We start from the raw sequence: 15,044 nt of genomic DNA on the forward strand, positions 1-15,044 counted from the left end.
ACTTCTAAACAATACTCTAAAAAACATTTAGAAATATTTAGAAGTAAAAAAATAAAGTTCTTTGCTAAAAAAAAGAGTGAAGAATAAAAAACCTTTACACACCGGGCGCATGTCAAATAAGTGACATAAAAATGCAAAATACTAGGGATTTTATTGTGAAAGGTAAGAACCGAAGGAGTGGATTTGGTCCACACTGCCTTTGTTAATGTTGAAGGGAGTAATAAAGTTTGATGTCTTAGTTCAGACTCTGTGTTGTTGTTTCATAATCCCTATAAATACAGGCGCAACTCAACTCACTCTGTGATTAGTTGATGCCCTGCTTAGAAAAATAACCTTTTGAAGATAGAAGATGAACATAAAGAAAGGGCACTGCAGAGTATGCTTGCCATACATCATTGGCTGCATCATTTGTCCATTATCATTATCACTGTCCAACATTTCGTTGGATAAATTGAGGCCCCGATGCTCACGATCAGCAATAGTCAAGATAAGAGTGATCATTGTTAAAACATCTTACCACTACAGGCCCATCAAGAATACACATTATATATTGAGGTCAAAAACTACTGACCTTAGTTGAAGCGCTTTATATATATGTGTTAAAACTGTCCTACAAGTTGCACACTGAGGGGATGATGTCAGCTAATAACACAATCACCAAGTGAAACTACTGCGGAGGTGGGAGAAGGATAATACAACAAGGTGGCATTTGATTCTGTATCATTAATTAATGAAAGCTCATTACAATCCTCTGGGAATGGGTTGTTATCTGATATGTCCACATGACACATTCAAACACGTCCCCTCGCACAGCTTCAGTGAAACTATTCAGTGGAATTAAGTCAAGAAAGTTGTTGTCTGTTTTTAACAAAGTTGTTAAAGTAATGTTAACTTTATGAAAACAAAAGGCGTCACTTTACACTCTTTTAACCTGTCAAGAGATCAAGAACTAAAACCTTTGTCTTCTGCCTGTTAATGAGACGTAGAACTGAAGGAGGGATCAAGGTAAAGATGAGAAAGAAGCTGAGTGGGCGGTTCTGGTAAAGCAAAAGCACTAGAGCAATGAAATAATGATGAGCAGAGTCGAGCTTGAGTTACGTCCGGTCTGAATGTTATTGGCTGGATATAACTGGAACAAAGAGGCAGAAGGAAGGAGGCAAGCTGCTGAAAAGCTTGACAGCAGATTTAGCCAACGGACAGTTAGCGGTCACAGTAAGTGAAATATGTTTGGACTTGAGCTGTTAGTTGGGCGTATATTAGAGTCTACAGGGTAAGTATATGTTGGTTTGTGTTATTTGTTGTTTTTTTTTCAAATGTATGGGATAAAAGACGCCACAATGCTTTCTGTCAGGCTCATAATGTAATGTGAGTGATTTTTTTAATTGCTGCGTAATATAAAACATGATCAAATGTAATAGCATCAAAACCAGGTGATAAAAAAACGTTCAATAAATTAAATAGCAACAGGTAAAATACCTCATGAACAACTTCGCAATTCTGACTCTGAAATTTGATGTGATTTCTGTTATTTGAAAGGTCTCAGAATTATCCAAAAACTTAAAAAGATGTGTTTCTGTGCTCCACCAACCAGGACGATGATACTGGCGCCCTATCTGATGGGAACACAAGTGCCAGTAGCGATGACGTCAGCGGTGTTTGGACTTACGAGTGGAGTCTGGTCCAGAGTCTGAGTCCTGAGTTGGAACTTAACACCTGTGACACTGACATACAATCCAGGTGACTGTATCCTCTATCCTGATTTGAGAAACTACTTCTTTCTTCTTCTTTGTCGGTTCGCTCTCGCCGCTCTCATATATTTAGGTTGGCAGAGTCATATGCCATAAGTGAAAAGACAGTATAATTTTGAGTCAATTAACACATTTTACAGCTGACAATTCCATGTTTGCACCAGCTTCATGGTCTATACATCTGTGATGAACTTGCCCTGCACTCCTCCAGCTCTTCAAATCAGTGGGACTGTCCCGCGAGGAGCAGATCCCTCAGCTCAGAGAGGCAACGCGTGGCCCAAAGAGATATGACCCGGTTTGACCCGTCCAAAGCTGAATGCTCCAGGATGGATGAGAGGAAGGGCAGAGACGGGTCCCACTGGACATCAGGTAGAGTCACAGATATACGCTCTACCATACAAAGTGACATTTAAAAATTCCTCCCAGCTGCAGTACATATTAAGGCAATGACCTCAGCTTGCATTATTTGCAGGAGACAAGGAACAAGAGAGTGGCTACTTCTCTCCAGACAGAAGAGGTGATGGTGAGCGGCAGATGGAGGAAGTCAACAAACGGTCTTATCGTTACTACGAGAGGGGGCATGCTCTTCCCAGCAACTACGTTCCTGAGCCCAAAGCCTGCGTCCCCTACAGGACTATCAACCTGGGCACGCCCTCCCAGAGGAGGAACCAAGAGACGTACATTCAGGAAATTTGGAGAAGCGAATCCCCAGAGAGGTACACGTACCACTCTAACTTTAGACGGGAAGGTGATTCACTGAATAATTCGCCAACACGTCACAGCTCTGTGAGCCCAGATCGCTACAAGTTGATCGGATCTGCTGTGGGAAACCAGCGAAATGGCTCCCTCTCCAGGAGTCAGGCTCGGCCTCACGCCTCGTCTCATGGCTCCCTCTCCAGGAGTCAGGCTCGGCCTCACGCCTCGTCTCATGGCTCCTCTCCTCTTCCATCACATGGTCTTTCTCGGCGTACATCCGGCAGGTCCAGCCCATCCCGCAGGAGGGGGTCTATGACCTCTCGGACTGCCTCGCCCTCTCGAGTGCCCTCTTCTCACAGACACACAGACTCTTTCCATTTACAGAACGGTGAATTTGACGGTCAAAGGAGATGCAGCAGAGACCTGAGAAGTCAATCCCAAGCTTCAAACAAACACAGTTTGGACTCTGAGAAGCTGTACAGGAATCTGGAGTCCATCTCTCGCCGAGGCTCCTCAGCCATCCAGCAAAACTCATATGATGGATCTCAAGCGTCCCCTCGAACCCGAACAGCCGTCAACAGCTTGGCCGACACTCGCAACAGCCGTGAAGTGTCTCCGTCCAGGAACGGCTACAGTACACACAACCACACCCCACAAAGAGAGCCCCACTCCAGAGACAGCAGACTGAGTCCTTCTCCAGGCTCCTGGCTGGGCTCATCACACTCTTTAATCAGCCTGCCACCCTCTCGTGGTTCCTCATCAAGACGAGGTGCGGACTCTGGGAGACTTGCCATCACAGAAACCGACAAAGGCCATGAGGGGAATAATGAGGTCAGCGGTGACAGAAGCAGAAGTAACATTAGGCGAGGCATGGAGGCCTTACTGATCTCTGAACCCAAGAAGGCTGCAGTAGAAGGGGAGGAGGTATGTATATCAGGTATTAGATGGCGGTGTGGCTCTATGGTTGGTAATGTTGGTCTGCCTGTCACTTATGTTGGCCTACAGACTGAAATAGCTAAACAATCCATCCATCTAATAGATTGTCTCTCCAGTCATTCGTGGTCCCCAGAGGGTGATGCCTACAATGAAATGCTGACACAACTATTGTAAATACAGTCTATGAAGAGTCATCCAGGTCATATTCATCTTTGAAAGGTTAATCGTACGTAACTGGACTTGCTTTAGGTCTTCGAAGACGTTTTTCCTCTCACCCAAGAGGCTCGGGATATATCGTAACTTTACTGACCTTTCATCTGTTCATGTATTCAATACTGCAAAATTAATGAAATTCCCATCAGCCTCAGTGGGACTGACTTGGGTGCAAATTCACAAATGTTAGCATGCTAACACGCTAAAATAACTTGGTGGACATAGTACACTTTATACCTGCTAAACATCAGCGTGCTAGCTAGCATTGTCACTATGAACATGTTAGCATGCTAACGTTAGTGATTAGCTCAGAGCACCAGCACTGCTGTAGGCTAGTTCTGTCATGTTTTTTGTCCCAGGCAACTTCTCATCCTGCATATGAAGTAAAATCTTTATCAATCTTTATGACTCTGAGGTGGGGATGACCATGGACGACTACATTATCCTGGCTAATATTCCAACTCTCCAGCTGGAGTCGGAGGAAGAGTTTCCAGGGATGAAGAGGAGGAACCAGAGTCCAAGCCCATGCAGGGACCATAGGATTAGGACATACAGGTTGGTGGTACCATATAATACCGTATGGTATCATTATATAGCATCAATTCAGGGATAGCCATAATAAGTCCCATGACCAAGCATCTATTCTGCATTCCTAGAGTAAGTTTCTTTAGGCAATTCCTTTGGCAGCTGGAAAAATTGTAAAAAAGTAGTGCAGCAAGTAAAAGACTTTGAAGATAGCTTATGATCTGACCGTAAGTAATTGCCTTATTTATGGCCGAAGAAAAAAGGAGTGCCCCAGGAGCCCTTTGCAGTGGAATGTGACATGTCAGTGAGGAAAAAAAGGATGTAAATTGGGCCTTTAGTGTGTTTTCGCATCAAATAATTCTCTGACATGGTTTTGAAGGTTCCAAGATGAAATCGACATCTACAGCTCCAGACTTGAGGCGGATGACAGGGGGAGAGGCAGAGAGAGGGGCAGAGACAGGCGAGAGAAATGTCGGGACTCTGAGAACGGACGATCATCTCAAAGACTGTCAGCCGCATCTCTTCATTCACAGGTACGATGCAATAACTGCACATACTGTGTGCACAATGCAATCTATGTTGAAACTAGAAAGGTGCAATCAGTAGAGTGCAGATGTTCGCCAGGTGTGTCTGTAACCATCACTGCTGTAGTTTGTGGTTGAATTAATACAACCCACACGTGGCTTACCCCCCCATCCAGACACCAATGGCCTGTAAGGTTTCAGAAAACACACTGTATTCAAACTCAAAAACAAGCAGCGATGAATGCAGCCAATCATTTCAAAGTCATCGTGTCACATCCAGGCCACACTGCCTGTGTGACGGCTACTGTCGAATCTCTCACATGAGTAGTTTCCACACAGACAGTTTTGCTGCGGCTACATGCTACTGCTACATGCTGTTGCTGCTGCATGCTGCTACATGTTGCATGCTACAGCTGTTGTTATTGCTGCTGCTGCTGCCAGCCCATCTTTCTGCACCGAGTTTGCCTTCACTTATAATTTCATAATAAGTAATTTTTTTTTCAAGAAAGAAGACAGTTAAAAAGTGTGTGCTCATCAAAATGAAAAGCCGGTACGTCACTGCAAATATTTCGAAACAAAAGCCTTGTGTTTAATGAATGGATTCTGTCTGCTGAAAGATGCGAGAGGATTTTAATTTTAAAACAAAACAGTGTTGAATTAAGAAGTAATATTAACTCTTTTTTTCATGTCAGTAACAGTTCTACAGATAACAACTTGCAACTTTAGTAATGCTGCTGGTATGATACGCTGTAAAAAGATTATTTTCACTGTCTATTTGTGCTGCGAACCGTGCTCTAGATCTCGAGAAGAGACGCAGCCTCATGTGAAAATGCTGCTCACATTGCCGGTGTGACGCGGTCTTAAGACACATACACATAAAATCCTGCCAAAATCAAAATTAAACTCACCACTCTTTCTGCCTTCGTAGCAGCTGCCGAGCTGCATACAGGCAGCAGTTAGTGTAGTAACACATGTAGAAATGAGCCTTATAACGGTGATGTACACAAACAATAGGCAAGAGTTTGCAAGAGTTTACTTGCACTTACTGTGCATTTTTATTATTATTCTTATAAGCGGTAGGTATAATGCAATATAATTATTACATATTATATTAACTACACATTAACTGATAATATAAGATAATATGCAGTTTGCTCCAGCAGAAGTGGACAGACATACAGGTGCACGCTTCCTCATTCCAGGAAGCACACACACACACACACACACACACACACGCACGACCGAGCGCTTGATCAGAGCTTGTAACGTTCTCTGTTTATTCTATCAAAGAGTTCCAACAATCAAAGTGGAAAACGCAGATCTTCAAAGGTGAAGGAGCGAGCCCCTCCTGAGCCCCCGCAGACACAGGTGAACACAGTCCCATGACTTTTTTGCATAAATCCCTTAATCACATGGCTGTTTGGCAGAAAATGGGTCATTCATACATTTATTCTAAAGTAGATCCCTGATCTTTTTTTCAGCTGCTTTACCTCAGGTGTCCCTCTCACAGAAATGCCTCGCAGGGAAGAAAAGCCCTTAGTTAGCACTCTATGTTTGAGGCCAGCATGTTCACATGATTTATCATTTTTATATTAATAGATTCAGGACGGTTCAAGCCAATGTATCCTGCAGGGTGTCATGTTTAATGCTGCTGAGTCAGCAAACACAGAGGGATGGGTGACCACAAAACGAAACATTCTAAATGTCTTTGAATCACATGCAGTAGTTCAGAAACCCTGAAAAGACATGAATGTGAATAAGAGCTACATGTGATGATACATTTGTCACTTCCCCATTTCATGCGTCTTCTTCTCTCACAATGTGTCTTTCTGTCTCTCCTCCTCACAATATGTACGGTACAATATGATGCATGCGTGGTAAGTAGCTCATTTTGTGCTAACATGCATCCATCAGTTCCTCTTTCTCTTCCTATTTCTCACTGTTAAACAATGACGATCACAGTTTGTGTTTCTGTTCTGACAGTTTCCGTTTCCTCTGGTATCACCATCAACACACAAACAGAAACCACTGCAGAACGCTTTCAAAGAGCTTGATCGTAATGCTTTAATTACAGGTGTTGTTACTTGAAGGGGTGGATGTCCATTCTGGATGAACATGGCAAGGTAAACTGAACTTTGAAATTGTTATTTTAAGGTATTTCTTTTCAATAAAAAAGCTTGTCATTTATGTTTATTTGTTTTGGTTCTAATTCCTGAACAGAACAAAACACCAAGAATGAGATTTGGCCCAAAACTACAGATAAAGATATGATAGAAATGAATTTAATGTTGTCGTTAATGTCGTGTTTACTGTGTTTTGCTCAGTGGACGAAAAACTGGTTTGTTCTGGGTGATACATCGCTGACGTACTACAGAGACTCGGAGGCTGAGGAGGTAGGAGCTTCTATGAGACATAAAAGTCACATCTGATTTGTAAGAATATTCATGGTCACCTGTGGCATTTAATTTTGTCCTACAGGCAGGAACGTATGCAGATTTCTATCAGAACGTAACCAATATGAAATACAATAAAAAAAGATTATTTGCTTATAAACATATTTGTGCTGCAGTCAGATGATCCGGATGGAGAGATCAACCTGACGTCTTGTGTGAATGTGTCAGACTGTGATGTGGAGAAGAACTACGGACTCCAGCTACAAGTATGTGTTTACTGTACATCATCAGACTGATGGACAGTCAGACACCAACCACACTTCCCTCCCCCCATCTCCACATCAATTACATGTTTGGCTGCTTCCTGTTTAACAGTGTGTGTGTGTGTGTGTGTGTGTGTGTGTGTGTGTGTGTGTGTGTGTGTGTGTGTGTGTGTGTGTGTGTGTGTCTTTTGATCTCCTCCAGACAAAGAGAGCAGTGTTCACTCTCTCTGTTATGACCTCCAGAATACGGCGGAACTGGGTGAAGTTACTAAAGCAGGCGATCCAGAACAACACGCAGTGAGTCTGACTTTATACTGGGAGACAGTGGTGGAGGAAGTAGCCATAACCACCTGCATTGAAAATGTTACTTATGTAAAACTGCATAGGTGCTTTTAGCAAAAAGGACCTGAAGAATGCAAATTAAAAGTTCCCAATGCAGCTAAAAGTTATATGAGTTTATATTAATATTGCTGCCTTTAAGAATTGCATATACTGTTGAGTGGTTTAGTAATATATCCCCCATTCATGTATGCATGAATGGGGTTCAAAGTTCATGATCAGGAAAAAAACAGACAAAATAATTCAAGGTCACATCAAGTGAAATACTGAAAGAATCAGTATATATAATTAATAAATCAATAAATCAACGAGCAATGTACAAATGACAAAACATCCTTCATGGTGAATACTTGATTTATCATATTATTCCAGAAAAATGTGCAAAAAATCTACTTTTGACTGATCGGAAAATTCCTGAACATGGTGAGGAAATGCAGACGTGGTGATTGGGTGGTCCGTCTGTAGGAAACCTGCTCTATTATCTTTCTTCTGATGTGAAACACTATCCTCCTGTCGTTCCCTCATGCAGCCAATCAGAAACCGGCAGTGTGAAAGAGAACCCCCTCTCCCGGAGACCGTCGTCATGCCAACCCCCTGCTCGGTTCACCTGCAAGGATTCAGGCCATGAACCTACCACTTCCAGCTCCAGCAACACAGCTGCAGACTCCCATCGGGGCGAACGCATCCACCAAACTGTAGACGGGGATCCGGACTTGTCTCCATCCAGTCCGAGAGAAGAAGGGGAGGGCTGGGACCGCGAGCAAGTCAAGCGATTGGAGGAGAGGAACAAGTGGTTTGTGGACGGGGTCCCCTTCACTGAGATGGGCAGCAGGTGGGACTCTGTGGAGCTGAAAAAGGGGAGTGTACCTGTGCCTGTTATTGAAACCATGGACTCAGAGGTCAACAGGAAGTGGGTCGAATTTGAGACGTTGACGTTTACTGACATGAGTGCGCAGTCTCTCATTGGATCCCAGGCTTATCAGTCAAGCCCCCCGCAGTCATCACCATCTCTCGTTAGCCCCCAGACGTATCAATCGAGCCGTGAAGAGGCTGAACAGTCTGTCACTGGTTCGCAAACTGATATATCGAGCTCAAAGGAGGCTCTTCCATCCATAAATGAAGCTCAAACCGTGCAAACAAAAAAAACAGATGCCCTTCAAAAGGAGGTAGGAAAGAACTCACTTTAGTTTTAAAAAGTGATGAGAAGAAACACTAGCAAGACATTCCTTTCAGGTGTTTTCAATGCAAGAAAAATATGCTTAATAATGCACATGTCAATCTTTTCCCTTAACCAATACACTCTGTGCACATCCGTCTCCCAGGCTCTCTCTCTTCGAAAGCAAGTGGAGAGCATTAAGAGGGAGCGCGCAGTCATGGGTGTAGAGGTGGACAGCCCATGTGGCCCCGGGGCCCCCTGCAGGGCCAGACTTGAAGCCATGGAAGTAGCCCATTGGAAAACGCTGCAGGAGCTGCAGGAGAAACACGCAAGGGAGATCGGGCAGCTTGAGGAGCAGACAGGCAGGATGTTGCAGGAGGAGCGCCAGACAACTACTAAAGGCAAGACAGGAAGTGCAACAGTGTCTCCAGTTTGAATTTCATCCGTTAATTTGCTTCACATTTTGCTCAACATCAACTGCCTTGTGTTGTTTTTAATGCTGTGTGGTAAATACTATTTAAATAACACATCCACTAACTGTTCATTAAAGCTATTGTGGCGCTGAAAGCAGCTCACAGAGAGGAGCTGGAGAGAGAGTTGGAGAAGGCCAGGAGGCTGGCTGGCGGAGCGGCACACGTGGAAGCTTCATACAGGGGCCACATGTAAGCTCATTAGATTGTTTGTTACGTCTGCTGTCATGCTGAGAGCGTTCTCCCTCTCGCTGCAGGCTCAAGATGTTCTCCAATTGACTGTGACCCCTCTTGCATGACACTGCATTACAATTTACTGCATATCTCGTGTGTTCGTGCGTGTCAGGCCACAGGCGGACGTCTTGCACAGTGAATTAGATGTGTTGTCGGAGCGCTTCGCTCAGAAGTGCCTGGAGCTGAGCCACACTGAGCAGAGCACCCAGGGCCGAGAGACAGAGCTGGACCGCAAGGAGAGAGAGCTGGAGCTGCTCAGAAGAGAGAACCAGGTCTACATACATGCCCAATACAACATTGACATCTTTGTTCTTGTATGGTTGAACTAAGCTACAACATTCATAAGCACACAAGTTCACATTATTCTCCGTGACATGATTTGAGCTAAAAATCTCTTTTCAGGAGCTTAAGGACAAACTGGCGGAGGAGATCAGCCGCATGCGTTATTTTATAACGGGGCAGAGGTCGGACACGTTGTCTCTTGGCAACACTGAGCGCACTGCATCAGAAGTCGAGGTACATTTAATTCTCCTGACTGAATTAGATCCTACGTAAGCTCATGTCATGTGAATGTAGGTGACACTAATTAAGCAACTTAACATATTGCTGCATCCCTACCCAGTTTCCTTTATTGCTCCATGAGGCATTAACCTGGGCTTGAAGGACAAACGTTGACATTACTGCCAGCATCGGGGAAGCAGAAAGCACCTTGATGAATGTGCTGTGGGATTTCTAACCCACTTTAACAGAAACTAATTGATCAGGCATTTTGACTGTTTTGTCGTGTGTGCCTCCCTGTAGCAACATTTCTCATCCGTTCCTGTTTTGTTTGTTCTGGCGACCTCGTTTGTGTTGAGCGACCGTGGCTGGTCACGTTATAATGCAGCACACACTGCCATCTACTGCCTGAATACCAATCCACTGTGGCTTATGGCTAGTCAGTGGTGGAAGATGTATTCAGATCTTTTACTCACACCAGAGTAAAAATACCCCATTACAAGTAAAAGTGCTGCATTCAAAGTACTGTACTATCTGCAAAATGTACTTAAAGTATTGAAAGTAAAAAGATTTTGCTATATATTTTATTATTGCATTATTGTTACTGAAATGTGCAAGAAGCATTTTACGCTTGTGGGTGGTCACGCTACAGCTAATTTGAACTGCCTTGTATACTGTTGTATACTATGAATGTATATCTTAAACAGCAAAGGCACTATACAGTAGCAGTCAAATAAATGTAATATAAATATTAAAACAGTAAATAACAGTAAATAAGTACTTAGTTCCAACACTGTCCCACATACATCCTGACTTATATATACACACCTGAAAGTGTTTGTTCCTACATATATACACATATATATGTATGTGTATATATATATATATATATATATATATATATATATATATATATATGTGTATATATATATAACTGGTCATACTAAGATCAGAGACTAAGACATTTTGTTTTTCAGACATTACTAAGAGCAAAAGACAATGAGGTGCAGTATCTTAAAAGAGAAATCAGCTGTCTACATAATGAAGTGCAGTCTCTTACAAAGGTATGCTTCATGATCTGACCTTACAAAATGAATACACTATTGCACGTTGAACATTTACAGCTGAAAGGTAAACCATCCTCCCTGCTTGACTTCGCCGTGTCTTCCAAATTGCTTCCTTTCTTCTAGGAGAAAGAAGCAGCCTATGAGCGCTATAAGGAGGCCTACGTAGAGCTGAGTGACACGACGGGTCGTAGCCGGTTGGAGACAGGCTCCCTCAACGAACACTTGAGACTGGCCACCGCTGCTCTTCAGGAGGGAGCCAGACAGACCTGACCAACGAGGACAACTGTGAAACAATTACCTTATAACGTCCATGTGCTGTTATGACTGGATATGGCTTGAAAGAGTCAGAATAAGACTTACGTAACTACTGTGTACTTGAAAACCACTGTGCAAAGACCATTAAGATCGAATAATAACGACAAGTGTTTATCCATGTGTAATCGTCTCCCTTTATTGAGTTAACAGACAAACATGCAAACAAGAGTGAAGGCTGGTAGTTTTGATAGCCTCACATGATATGAGATTTAAAAATAATGAATTTAGTGAAAACAACACAAGTAGCAGAGGAGAGAGGGAGGAGATGGGTGGAGGTGTTTGGATTTCGAAGTGCCCCATCTTCCCCGTCTTCCTTTTGCCGGTTGGTGTGCTCTCACTCAGTATGCAAAGCACCCTGTGGATGGGAATTTAAAAAACAACATACTGTCATCAGCTTTCTACTGTTAGCCATGTTCATCAGTGCAAACATGCCAGAAACAACACCATTTATCATGTAGCTTACACAGGAAAAAGGATTGTACATAAAAAGGTCCAAGCAGCAGAGTTGAAAGGTTAAATAAGGTGCGGCCAATGCACACTTTGACTTTACCATATATTTACTGAGTTGGCTCAGTCATCGTCGTCGTCATCTTCAGGGACAAAGATGTCATGCTCCTCCAAGAGAGCGGCAAAGTTCTTGCTGATCAGAGTTCCCACGTACAGGAAAGGCACTACCACTGCCGTCATGCGAATAAGACCAAATGGTGTCTGGAAAACATAGGAATAGTCGAGAAACATTAAAATGAGTTTATTTAAGGCGGGACACATTAATCCCCAGCTCAGTTTGAATGAGGACATTTTGTTTCCAGATTTGTTATCATAGACAACTATTTCTCTGGAAGACAAATACAAAATATCATCTACAGTGTTACTATAGCAGAGCAAAGATGCCCTGCTCACAGTGTTGGTGGATAATTGCCTCTGGCAGCTGCGACAGTAGACCAGTAGTCAACTCAGTTTCAGTCTTCCTGAATTTAGTTTCTCCCATTAAAAGTTTTTTTTGTTGTTGTTCATTCCTTATCTCAATCAAGGGTCAAAGAACAGAGGGTGTACAAATTATAAAGGCCCCTACGGAGAGTAAATTGACTTGAAGAGACATTGAGTGCAACGAAGCCCAATTTTGTCAAGAGCAGGCTACACAAAACATTTCCCAAAGACAGTGCACAGCATTTACATAATTTTAATATGTAACAAAAATAACAGAATTTAATTTTTATTTGAAAAGCTTTAAATTAAAGCATGATGTCACCTGACATATATGGGGCTTTGTGGTGGGTCCTACTTTACTTAATTACTAGGCCCTGTCATTATCTCATTGCATATTTCTACAGTAAAGCACTTAATCAAATTACCCACAGCTCATTTTGGCCCAGCTGGTACTTTAGCAGAGAAAGATAGAAAAACGTACTGAGGGAATGGGAGGAAGTGGAGGTTATTGGGAGAGCCATCAACCCAGTTTGTTCTGGGGCTCCACAGCCATGGGGTTAACAATTGTTAAAATGTTTTGGACGACATATTTCTTTGAATTTGGCCCTTCTTTATGACCTGCAGTTTTGATTCAATCATATTTAATTATATGAGATTGGGTCAATTAGAGGTTAACACGGATTTCCCGTTTAGTCTCGACACGACAGTGAAGCTGATTCACACTTACAGCTAATATTAACTGTGTGACGTTGCGTGGGGTTCAGTTTGGAGTGTATATTGCGTGTAAAAGTTACGTCTTCGTGTAATATAACGTTAAATGAAACGTTATCCTTCGTCGTTCTCGGCCTTTCTTACCTACCGAGATGTGTACCGTTTAGCTCGATCAAACAAAACAATTAATCAGAGGCAAATGTATTATTAATATAATATTAATATTACTACGCCGTATTTTGCAAATGTTCGTATTACACATTATTTCAACTGCTAACATAAAATGTCCACTAGACTCAATAGACTCGAGATTCGGGGCTGATTACTTCCTGAAAGCACATCGACGTTCGTGTAAACACGCGTTCATTGGCTGACTTGACTAACCAACGCGTCTCCTGCTCTTCTATTCGGTACAGCCGCTGTCAATCCAGCTTTAAGTCCCGCCTACGTCAGTCTTTTTACCGTCGGCTTTCCTCGGTAACCAAGGCAGAATAAAACTTACTTTATCCGGTTTCGGTAAGATTGCCCCCGACGACGTTGATACTGCGGTCCTGCTTTGAGTCGATCTGGATATGCTAGACGTTTTCGAGCCGGTGTTACGGCTCATTATCCCCGCATTTTTGGTGAAAAGTCGCAGCGGGAGCCGCAGTATACCCGTCGCCATTTTTCCCAGTAATGTGAAGAAGGCAGGCTACGGGTGCAGTCGAATAGTCAAAAAATAAGGTCCTAACTCCTATTCCTATCTCCTATTCCTTGACCTCTGGGGAAAACGTCACGGGGTCAAGGAAAGGCGATAGGAGAACTCAAAAGGACTTAGGAATAGTCGACCGCGGTGTTCAGAGAATCCGACCGGACTTTCACTAAGCTACGTCATTATAACGCGGCCGCTGATGATTGACAGCTGATGATCGGCACCGGTGATTGACGTGCGTCTGCACTGGAGAAACTACAATAATGGACTACAAAAAGCGCATCTTCCACTTCTCCACATGTTGGTTTTATAAACAGCTGGTTCACTGACCGGCTTCAGGTCCAGCAGCTCCTCCTTTCTGTTTGACCGTTGTTTTATTTACTTTTCATTTGTGGTTTTAGTTTCGTTTTTGTCAAACATTTGTAACATGATTGAAATAAATAAAAAAAAAACATTAAATTATTATCACTGTCCACACATTTATCATCACTATTCCAATTACTCTGTCTGCATGAAAGTCATTGTTAAATATGTAAATGCACCTATCGTTTGTTTTCATGAACGGCCGAGGTGTGCGGCACTTTAAATGTTGCTCTCGCAAAGAATTGTGGGTCGGCGTAATCTCCTTTCCTATCGCATAGGAAGGTCCGTTGCATCCTATGCTAAAGGAGCTCTGAAAGGAAGCATTGGAGCTCCTTTCCTATGCATTTAGAGAATTCGAACAGCTCTTATCATGGCGGCCACTTGTTTACTTCCGGGTCACTTCTTCAGTTAGGAACCTTCCTAAGCAAAAAAGACTATTCGACTGCACCCTACGTCTTAATGGGCGGGGCCGGGATTCTTTGGGTGCGTCTTGACGTTTCACCTACAGTCATAAAGTTGATGCATCAATTTCATTAATCAGATACTGAGAAATAAAACGCACTGTGTCTCCGATATATTTTGTGACGTTGTGACCTCATACAAATACGTTTTATTAATCAATTAATTAATTTACCGGGATGATACGCTATTTAAATATGTAGGAAATATTCACATCCACCTCACTAACCACAAGAAACAACATCACATCAATCTGAGGACCCATTTTATTCTCGATAAAATAATAATTAATAAATGAGTGTAAGCACAGAATAAATGAAATACAAGCAAATGTTTTGTCCATAGTCTGCACAAGTCTATTCTTAAAACCGAAATTTGTCGCTTTCTTTTTTGATGTGATAGATAATTATTTAACTTCATCACCAGTATGACCAAGTATGGACCACAATCCAAAAACAACAGTTCAAAGCATTTTTGATATGTCTGTTCCTGAACAAATGTAATACTTGTATCAAT

General features: G+C 42.6%; 3 protein-coding genes across 3 annotated transcripts in view; 2 read left to right on the top strand and 1 right to left on the bottom strand.

The window, feature by feature from the left end:
- LOC311010878 (uncharacterized protein) overlaps positions 1–1,741 on the top strand; it is a gene marked incomplete at its 3' end in the record, with an annotated part of 2,735 nt that extends 994 nt beyond the window's left edge. Inside the window, exon 3 of the mRNA XM_084005521.1 lies at positions 1,592–1,741. Coding sequence (XP_083861647.1) covers positions 1,592–1,741 — 150 coding nt within the window. The remainder of the gene's footprint in view (positions 1–1,591) is intronic.
- Positions 1,742–1,988: 247 nt separating this feature from the next.
- LOC311011019 (uncharacterized protein) lies at positions 1,989–11,491 on the top strand. The gene is made up of 16 exons (XM_084005705.1): positions 1,989–2,117; positions 2,221–3,368; positions 4,009–4,148; positions 4,498–4,651; positions 5,933–6,010; positions 6,733–6,765; positions 6,967–7,035; positions 7,212–7,301; positions 7,501–7,595; positions 8,167–8,803; positions 8,960–9,194; positions 9,344–9,455; positions 9,610–9,769; positions 9,900–10,013; positions 10,973–11,059; positions 11,186–11,491. Exons 1-16 carry the CDS (start codon positions 2,036–2,038, stop codon positions 11,330–11,332), a joined length of 3,381 nt encoding a protein of 1,126 aa, XP_083861831.1. The 5' UTR covers positions 1,989–2,035; the 3' UTR covers positions 11,333–11,491.
- Positions 11,488–13,840, bottom strand: smdt1b (single-pass membrane protein with aspartate-rich tail 1b). The gene is made up of 3 exons (XM_084005706.1): positions 13,518–13,840; positions 11,928–12,085; positions 11,488–11,732 (listed from the first exon to the last, which is right to left on the bottom strand). The coding sequence occupies exons 1-2, from the start codon at positions 13,677–13,679 to the stop codon at positions 11,948–11,950; spliced, it is 300 nt and encodes a 99-aa protein (XP_083861832.1). The 5' UTR covers positions 13,680–13,840; the 3' UTR covers positions 11,488–11,732; positions 11,928–11,947.
- Positions 13,841–15,044: the final 1,204 nt, after the last annotated feature.

The sequence above is a fragment of the Eutrigla gurnardus genome (genome assembly GCF_963514095.1).
Source record: "Eutrigla gurnardus genome assembly, chromosome: 3".
Lineage (NCBI taxonomy): Eukaryota > Metazoa > Chordata > Actinopteri > Perciformes > Triglidae > Eutrigla > Eutrigla gurnardus.